General features: G+C 40.0%; 1 protein-coding gene across 1 annotated transcript in view; it reads left to right on the forward strand.

Annotated features, from left to right (window-relative positions):
* Nucleotides 1-10,630, forward strand: part of LOC107268709 — a 53,206-nt gene that overhangs the window by 40,237 nt on the left and 2,339 nt on the right. Inside the window, exon 3 of the mRNA XM_015741748.2 lies at nt 6,159-6,216. Coding sequence (XP_015597234.1) covers nt 6,159-6,216 — 58 coding nt within the window. The remainder of the gene's footprint in view (nt 1-6,158; nt 6,217-10,630) is intronic.

The following is a 10,630-nucleotide window of genomic DNA, read 5'->3' on the forward strand; positions in this document are numbered from 1 at the left end:
TTTTTTTTTTTTTTTTTTTTTTTTTTTTTGCAGAACGAACACGCAACCTGCGCGCATTTGCATAATACCGGATTCACGTTTAGTGATTACAATTAAAGGGGACGGGATTTTTGTAACCAAAATTTCAGGGATGTCACGGGGCAGACGGCGGGCATTTATGGGCGAGATTTTCGGACTGATTTAATGCCTGGCTAACTCACAAAATAAAAAGGTACCAAATACTCGTGCGTTCTTGTCGTGTCTACTTTGCTGACTGTTTGGTTAAAAAATTCTGGCAGCTTCTCGAATTCAACACATTTGACTGTCGCGTATATGTACACGTTTTACGTGAATGTATAACGTATTAAATGTCACGTAATATTTCATTGCTAGCTCGTGTTGCCACTAGACTTTATTTTAATTTATATGCAAAGTTTACTATTGCCATCAATTTCATTTTAGGTTAGTCATACGATATACGCCTGAAAAGTAACTAGTGGCGCAGCCCTCGTGGCGAGTTTTGGCGATACTCAGATCTTTCGTTGGCTGCTAGTAATAGCATGGCGGCCACCATTTGTATCAGCTGTTTGCGCCTGGCGTTTGTAATGCAAATTATTACTAAATTATTATTATATATATTATTAAATTAAGTTTCATTCAAATGCCGTGCGTAAATCTAAGATTCGCTGCCGACGGCCGCTACGTGGCGCCATCATCAATGTCACTTTTCTAGCGTAAAATCAAATGCGTGTTTATTAGGAACTAACATAAGTCAAGTTACGCACCTTTTACTTAGGAAGTATTTTTTTTTTTTTTCAATGGCTGTCTGATCTTTGACCTACTACTAGGCCATGCATTAATTCGACATTTCTGTATGTTAAGGTGCATGGGCGACTAAAGTTTGAAAATCCAGAATCCTGCAATATTTATGCCAGTTCCAATTTTTGGTTTTCACAGCTTGTTGGTATGCTATACTTTTACGAATGCGAAAGTCCGAAGCGAATATGGTGAAAAGTCAATCCAATTGCAAAAAAATACTTTGATCAGCATAGTGACAACCTGTCATTTATTGAATGACGTCCAAAGCGACGTATTCCCACATACAGGCTAATGACACGCAAGACTGATTGATATCGGCGAAAACTGATAACAATCATTTGGGCCTTTTTGATAATGGGTGACATGACTTTTGCGGTAAAGGGAAAGGAAATGACTAAAATATATACTCGTGCTTTTCGAGTGACAAAGAACAGTAGCGTTGCTGGAATCTTAAAAAATGTAATACTCTCTAGATTTCCCATGCAAAATCTGCGCTCCAAGTGTCACATTTGAAATTTGCATTATACTCAATGTCTAGGAATTAAAAAAATTTTAATTTTTCTCTTCGACAAAGCAACCCGTTAACTGTCATACACTTTAATGATATTATGTCATCTGTTATCCGATTCATCGTACTATATTGATGCCAAAATATATGCGAATAACAACTGCTAATAATTTTACTATAGTTATAACGGTTCTATTGTACTATACGCATGGATCAACTATGTCGAAGATAGTACTTCTTAGTAGCAGGAAATAATTATCAACGTTAAGCTCTACCTATAATACTATTTTACTGGTATTACCACATATACATATATGTTTTTTACATTTATTACACTTTTCCAATCTATATCTATCGGAATCATGTAACATGAACGAGTAATATTTTATAAAATTATCCTTGTAAAGTATCGAGTGCCTCAAACCGTTAAGCGGCAATTAATTCAAAATAAAGGAGTCAGCGCGGTTCACCATTGTTGTTCGTTAACGTGCGAAGCGGATATTCGGTGAGGTAATTCCGTAGTCAAAATATTCCCGAGGTATCACGGCTACTGGATATGGATGCAGAGCGCGTTACAGAAGCATAACAGGACGACGAATAAAATACAGGAGGACGCATCGTGCCCGATATAGAAAGCAGAAAGCAATTTCTCGAAGAAAATGGCTGGCAAAGTACGTGAGTTTCCACCGCGGCCCGATTTCCCCTAATATTTATACTGCGGAACGCCGGAAGTTCTTCCGTAAAATCAATTGTTTTCCATTTCCAGGAAGCTTCCGGCCGAAGGACTTTTCGGACTTTTGAACTCCGCGCGTTACGAGGCGCTCGGTCTGACACCGCCTCAATTTCCGGTTGGGTGACGCTTTTGGATTTGCTGAGCTCTAGATTCTCTGGGAAGACTATACTGGTCCACTTTCCAAGTGCTCCGAAAGCACTTAAGCTCGGCAAGATGGCGTCTCGCATTGAAAGATTCTCGATTGTGTCTGCGATGGCGATTTCGATTATCGATTCGTTAGAAGTGAAGGACTGAAATACATATATATCCTGTCAGTTCGATTAACGATCAATAGAAATAAAGGTAGATCGAGTAAAACCATCTCCCTAAAGAAATATGATCGTCGGAGTAGCTATTTCAAAAAGTATATCACGATTGCTCTAATGAATTTTAGGGTTAATCAAGTCTCGGGCCTACCGGGTTGATCTGACCCCAACTGCCCCTGTGGATGATGAGGATATCACTATGGCTGATACATTTGACCCATAGTCATTAATTTTTGTTCAAATAACTTTTTTCCCTAAAATTGGTCCTATTGTTTGTGTTTCATTTTAATCCGTTCGACTCAACCCTCCAGACTGCTTTATCCCGAACAAAACAAATCGGCGCGCCTGGTAACGAGTCCTGATCGACTAATTAATTTCTCAGTAACTCGTTTGGAAAATCCTCGAAGTAAGCCCGTATCCGTCGACGGCGAAACCCACGGATTCCCATACTGGCGTTTAGTTCGTCGCCTCTGCGAAAACAATGGGAACAATTTGAATTGATATTCCGATCGGTGCCGATTGAAAGCTCACTTCCGGGCGGAGTATCAACGGGAGCTTAATACCTTCCAGAAACGCATCGACTATCCTATCCCCGAGGAAGGCTCGTTCGTTTGTCTTCATTATTCTCCTATTATGACGTCACGTCTGGGCCAACTTCTCGAGCTTTCGAAATCCGTGACCTCTCGATCACGACCGGTCACGGTGATTGCCTGCCAGAGTCATGATACGCCTCAAGAAATTACTGTCCGGACTTCTCGTTAAGCTCCGTTCACAGTTCTCATTCCGAGTGAGGAATCTTCGCCGGAGCCAAATAGGATCTGGAAAGAAGTGGGCACGAGTTTGCTTTGCTTCGGCGAGGGAACGAAAGAAAAGTGGAAGAAGGATGGGATGAAAGAAAAAAAGAAAGAGAGAATAGGTTGAAGAGGCTAAAGAAAAAGATAAAAGAAGAAAAATAATCTGAAGGATCCTTCGGACCGGATGACGCGCCATTTTCCATCCCGCGGATCATCCTTAGATGAAGCGTGTTTTATTCACTGCGTACTCCATTCGGCATGCGAATAATGCCTAGGGGTTGGAGGGGCCACCAAGGTGTAGTAGTACAGAATAAAAAGGGATCGTGGAAAAATAAAGCGGGTGAAAATAAAGGGAGAGGGTGGAGAGGTTTGTAGTATAGCGTGTGTATATATATATTGTATATATATATATATATATATATATATTGTGTTGGTAAAAGGTAAATGGGAAAAGGTAAAGCGATAGTCTCTCGTTCGCTCTCATTACCCTGGGCTTAAAAGCCAACCGCTCTTGGGTAGTCAGTGCTGCCATCCTGCAAAATGTGATTATAAGCAAAACTGAGATTTATCGCGACCACCGTGTTTTTGGCGTAGTTGAGAATTATGGGCACGGCGAATGTCGCCATGTGCGTGCAACGATTTACCTGGCGCAGCTGCGTGACGAACCTACATGGATCTGGCATAATGGCACAAGCAATGGGTCAAGTAATTAAGAATTTTTTTTTATAATGCCTTAGATACTTCACACATCTTATATAATTTTTCTATCGTAAAAGCTAAGACATAGGTAAAGGTATGGCAAAATATCGTATCTGTTTTTTTCGTTTATTTCTCTTTGACGAACAAACAGAGATTACGAGGGAGGATTTTGAAAATTCCTGAAATTTCCAACTTTCACGTCTCCATTCTGTGCACGAGGACGGAAATTCCAGAGATATTCTCGAGGTCGTTCAATAATCTGTTACGGGCTATTTATCGTGAATTAAACTTCCGGTACAGTGGCACAGCCTTGCGAATTCGTGCCTTTAATTTATTGCTACGTCATACGGGCTCTTGTCTCTTTATTTTAGTCAGTCGGCAATCGGGCTCTCGCCACTTTCGAGGTATCATGTTTCTTTGCTGCGCGTATAAGAACTTCGGATTCTCCTCTTTCCTTTACTGTACCTACGAGAGGAATGCAATTGTCGATATGCCATTCAATATTCGGCCAAGAATAATGGCAACTTCTAGTTATATTTCCGGCTTGATGCATTGTTGCGGTTTAGCTTTCAAGCTGTCCGAGTTAACCTAACCTGGAAATGGTCGAACGTTCTCGCTACTGTCAATAGGTATATGCAAGATTCTCTTATGTATCGTCAACTGTTTGTTTACTTTCGTAAAGTGTAATGCGCTCGTACTCTCTCTTTCTCTCTCTCTCTCTCTCTCTCTCTCTCTCTCTCTCTCTCTCTCTCTCTTTCTCTCTTCATCCTTTGGACGTATATTCGTACCCACAGTAAATTTGCATTACTCGCTGGGCGGTTCGCTACTCCTAGCGCCATCACTATCGTAGGCGGCAGTTCGTGATAACAAGATACATTGGAGGATCAGGATGGCCGAGCGTGAGAAGAGGGAGCGAGAGAGGAGCAGAGTTTAATATGTATGAAAGCCTCATCCAGAGGTATTATAATGTATGAATATCGATGGTCTCTGCTATTTAGGCAGCGGGAAATTCAAATTTCTTTCCCAACTGAATAGCAGCGTCTTCCCTTTAATTTTGCGCTTTCGAACTACCAATATAGCAATCGATAGCCTAGGCCCGATACCTAACCACGAATAATCGTAATTCTCGAGTAAAAGGTATTGTCGGAATTGATTATGAATTCTGCTATTTGGCTGATTCGTAAGTTTACGGGTTAGCAGTCAAACGACGGAAGACCTAGCCTGATCTCACGGGGAACTTTTAATCACTCGGAGCTTCGATGGTCTCGCGCAGTTTTCGGAGCGTCCTTGGAGCATGGGTGTAATCATCGTATACATATACAGAGAGGGAGTCGCACGCTGGGGATTTCGCGTAGAAGTTGTCGCGAAACTTTCTGGCCGACTTTAAAGCTTTAAGAATTTTACTTCAACGATGACGCGAAATTTTCATTGCGCTGCCCTAGGGCCTCAACGTGCTTCCTCGAATTGAATCATGGGTAATTTTGACTCTGCCAAGTATTCTCTTATATACTTTTTTTTTTTTTACTTCCTTCTATACTTCCCCGCTGAGTTCTTTCATACGACTATGCTTACTATCCACTCCAATTACCCCTAGGTCCAATTTCAATCTTTCATTGTGCAAGATCAAGAAGTCTTTAAAGTTTTACGTGCCTTACGGCAGACTCGATTCCGGTTTAAATCATTGATTATGCATTCGCCGAACAACTTATGGAAAGACGCGGGAATTTCGTTAAATTAATCATAAGTTTAGTTATTCTGTTTTCGACCTGGTCAGTAGGTCAGGAATGACCAATGGTAGTAGTAATATCTTCCTTCACGTCGGACCAGACATACCAATTCGTATTCAGTCGGCAAATAAGGCATCGCCTAACCATTATTCCTTTCTGTATACACATAGCCGCAGACGTATTACGTCTTACCTAAATCAAACTTTGGAAATTCTCGAGGACCCCAGGGATTTGCATACCGAACAAGATCAGTTATTCTCCGTGCTGCCTTTGCCGTCGTTAATGTTTACGTATATTTAAATAGGGATATACACGGTTTTTTTTTTTTTTTTTTTTTACAAAAACGAAGTTGACGTTACTTATATAAAAATACACGTGAATAATTTTAATCATATGTAAATATATTTTTACACCTGTCAAACTTTATCTGATTCACGTCATATAATAAATTTTCTTACGTACCCACCTCTGGGCGGGATTACACGTATAACTAGGTTACTGTAATCTGGCTGAGCGCCGATTTATAAAATACCAAATGGGGTTTCATTTTTTTTGTGATAATAACGAAAACCTTCTTCTTCGTCCCTTTTGCAGAAATACGTCAGTGAGGGTTCTACCGTGAGGGACTGCGTGACGACCTGCGTTGAGAAGGGTGAGTTGCCAAATATTTTATTCTCACTAACCTATATATACTTTTATATATAGCTGTGCGGTTTTTATACCCGAAGCTGCAGTATGCATTCAGGATATCTCCGTAACCGTTTTTATGCAGCATTATATATGCACCTATATAATATTGACAAAGATAAAGAAATCTCAAGAGAAATCTGCACTTCATACGTCATTCTTGAACTTTATCGAACTGAGTCGTGATTCTATGATTCTGAATAATACCCTGAAGAGTAAGCTTTGAATAAAATATATGGTCTAGACTGAATATAAATAGACTAGACATGCCCCTGTATTTTGTGTCACACGATTCTGGTATGTTCAATATATATCTGTATATAGCAATTCAATAGGTAAAGTCCGTGTAACCAGATTCGCGTGTCATTATATCCCATAAGGTGTCTACTCTACTTAGCTTTTTAGTCAGTGCTTATAGACATTTTTTTTTTCAAACGATATTCTCCCATTGCGAATATACAGTGCCGCCATCCTTTCACAATTATAATTATCGTACAAAGTATATACCGGGTTAGTCAATCCAAACCTGAAGTTAGCGACCAATTGATTGTTAGGGTAAAATCATGTTCGGATGGTGAATTTCGACGAAATAACCCGGTATATGAATTTCGTGGCAATGCAGATGATGATTATGGAGCTTTTCGTTCTAGAACGTATTTGAATGCTTTTATAGGCAATTTCAAAATTCTTTTTTCAAACTTCCCACTCACTCGGGATACCTATTTTGAATACACTCCAGCCCGAGCATGTCTTTTCAGTTACATCAGCCTTCACGTTACACGTGTCTCGAGTCTCTGGATGGAGCCAAGTACCACCTACTCCTTACTACTTGCTAGAGAGCGGCAGACTCCTCGTGTATTATTAGTGTAATGTAAAAAGACTAGAAAGTACCGAGAAGCGTCCAGAACTTGTGATTCTATGAATTCCTAAGATTTTCACGAATTTGAATTTGCCGATTTTCGCATCCCGGTTCGCTTAACTCTCAAGATTGTTCTCGAAATTCAGTGGCTCGTCTACAAAGAGAAGCCGAATGCCTCGTCTAACGGTGCTTTGAAGTCGGAAGCTGTGAGAAGGGTTCTAATATACTTCTAATATGACATATATGTACATACATAGTTAATATTCAGGTACCTGTAAGTACATAAACACATACTCATATATTGGCACACGTCTCCGCCCGATCAAATGCCCGTGCCGGAAGTGAGTCGTGTTGCTGTGGAAATAAAATTTCAGGAATCCGAAGTCGTGATTTTCTTCATAAAGTGGAGAAAACCACATAGAGAGCAAAGATGGAAAAGAAGAAAAAGCAATTCGGCGTAAGAGGAAAGAACTGAAAGGTCAAGGGTCATAGGATATTCTTCGGCGATCATGGATTGACTTATCTTCTTCGTCCGAAATCACTATAATCCATAGACTCGAAAAATTAATTTTTCAATCCCGCGACGAAAGTATCAATTTAGGAGATATCTTCAATTATACCGTAAGAGACAGGTCAATTGATTTTACGCAAAAAAATCCTAGGAGTCGAACGATCACTTGGATATGTATTAGAAATTGACTAATTATCGTTTACGAATAACTGTGCAAAAAGTACAATGTGGGAGTAGGTTCTTAGTGGCTAATGCGCATGCGTCGTTTACGCGCACTTCTTCTCGGTTGAAAAACATGTTAATGTCGTACCCTTGTCAGACAGTGAGTCGATCAAGTTGCCAGACATGCAAGGGTAAAAAAGGGGATGTAACCGGAAAAGAAGAATGGACAAAAAAGGCAAACAACAAGGTCCCAAATGGCGACCAACTTTCCAGCAAGCTGGTTGAACCCGGGATGACGCTACACGATTAATTGCACGATGTAAAATTCTTCGGTTCTTTCAACGTTCTTTCTGTTGGTTCACTGCGACATTTTGTACGTAACGCATTCGCATCCACAAGCACTCACAGCGAGAAACTTTTACAATTCCACGAAACTCGACGCGCAACTACGGAAATGTTGGAAAACTCCAGTGGCGCCGCCTAGCGCTTCTTTCCTACACTGACCGTAACTCGCAGCCCGTTTCTTTCCAACGTATGTCTTTCGTGTTGATCGCATTTACTTTTTTTTTTACTCTTATTCACGGTCTTTCTAGACGGTACGCATTCGGGCTTTTTTGCATTCAGAAGCTTTCGTACTTAGTGCATCATAAATATGCGACGGAAAATCTTTATTTGACTTATGATCTCACTGTTTGGGATTTCGTTGTAAAGTTACAGTAGTATGGAGCTTTTTGTAAAATAATAATAATCTAAATTTTTTATTAATTATACACGTTGGTACAACGGGTGTCTTGTAAGTAGGTATGGACTGTGCTTTTCTTAGAAATATCTATGTAGATGCTGGTCGATATTGTCAAAGAGCACAGCTTCCGGTTCAAAGTTCAAGGCTCTTAGTTTCCCATCTCAGGGACGTATCGGACGTAAACGCACGTCACATCTTACCCCTGAATAATTGATGGGATGGATTACTTCCCGTTCTACGTCATACTTCCTGGAAAATGACAAGGGTTAAATTTCCCTTCTGGATTACCTGACTTTCAGGAGACACCTTCTCTCGACCTGCGTAAGCTCCGGGACTCCTTGATGATTTTCTGGGAAGCTCACATCCGGTCGGAGAATAGTTGGCAGTAAATGCGGCATGTTACCTACGTATAATGCATCTACCTAAGATTCGTTTTACAGTAGAGTCATATGTCATCAACGAACCGGAAGTGCGTTCAACTGTTCTGACAATCGGGATAATCCATCAAAAGGGACCTTTACTCCTTTAGAGGTTATCCTTACCCTTACTAGATCCACTTTAGATTCTGATGTCGTCATTGGTCCTCGTAGAGACTTTCATCGTCCCCTAATCTCCATTCGGGTTTCGTACAATATTCCTAAGTAGCTGTAAAGGAGCTTAGGCTATTCTTTTCTATTTACTTTATCCATATACTAGAAATGGGGATATACTGTTATCGGTTTTGAATTTTCACAAACGCTGACGCTTATGTTGCTCATGAATATTTCATATGTTATTTTGACTAACGTAATATGGTATATTGACATTTAGTACAACGGCATCACCTGATTGGTTGGCTCTACTATATAAATTCAAATGGACAGGTTAACGTCAGGTGGCCCAAATAACCACAGAGACGGCTATTCAGGACTATTTGAGAGAGTTCTATTAATTTCCATGGTCAAACCAACTTGAGGTGGCGCAATAGTCCCGAATAACCGAATAAATAATGTGTCCTCAATAATCACATATAATTCGCACTATACGTATGTGAATGTCTTTCTACATAAGTAGATTGGTATGTTTATTCGTATATGGATAAAAATACATGTCCTACACGAACAGGGCCACAGAGGGTTGTTGATCGTTTTACGAGCAAACCATGCGCGACAACTCGGCATTATTCGAGCTTAAGGGTTAGTAGTTCACCTACGTGATTTCAATTTATCAACTTCCTGGATTCCCTTTGCCTTTTTTTTTTCTTTCTTTCTTTCCCATTCTTTCCCACTCTTTTTATCTCTCTTGTTTGCTCCACTTTTTCCACGTTCCTTCGACCGGTACACTGTGACGATTTGTCACAGAGTCGATTAAACGCACCGATTGAATGTCATCGATTTCTGGTTACTACCGTCCGCATGTAGAGGCGCTGCGCTCGCGTTCCCGTACACGGCTATTCGGGGATAAAGGGGACACGAAAAAGAGAAAAGAAAAGGATAGTAGAGAAATAAAAAACGGAAATGACAACAAGGGAAAGGTCCTCGAGCTTTTTAATCTTTCACGTTGCTTTATGCTTTCGACTGTCGTATTCGTAGATTTGTACTCGTTCGACAAGGTATACGTTTATTATTATTATTTATCACGTATAACTTGATACGCGGCTATTTTTGAGGCTGGAACGTAAATTACAATTTTCTTTTAAAAAAATAATTCCCACTTACGTTATTTCATAAAAAGAAAAGCTTACGCGGTCACGCGGGTTAATTAAGACTACGCACTCAAAAAAAAAGTCAAACTCAACCGACTCGCAAAACCTAGCGATTACGTTAACTTTCAAAACTGCGGAATAACAAAGAATGTAAATGTAAGATACCATAATTCCCCATGGGAGAAAGTCCCCGTGCACCTAATACTTTTTCCCCCTTTTTTCACTACTCGCAAATTAAAAATAAATACCGTTACTAAAAGTTGAAGGATTCCGTATATATCTTACAAGAAGAATAAATGTCAAAAAAAGACACATTTGTACAAGTTAATCAAGATGGAAGCATAATAATTTATAAAATTTAACGAACCATTGTCATATGTAGATTACATCTTTTTCATTGAGTAGCAAGGGGTGAAGTACC

This window comes from Cephus cinctus, unplaced genomic scaffold (genome assembly GCF_000341935.2).
Source record: "Cephus cinctus unplaced genomic scaffold, Ccin1 Ccin1_scaffold0577, whole genome shotgun sequence".
NCBI classification, from domain to species: Eukaryota; Metazoa; Arthropoda; class Insecta; order Hymenoptera; family Cephidae; genus Cephus; species Cephus cinctus.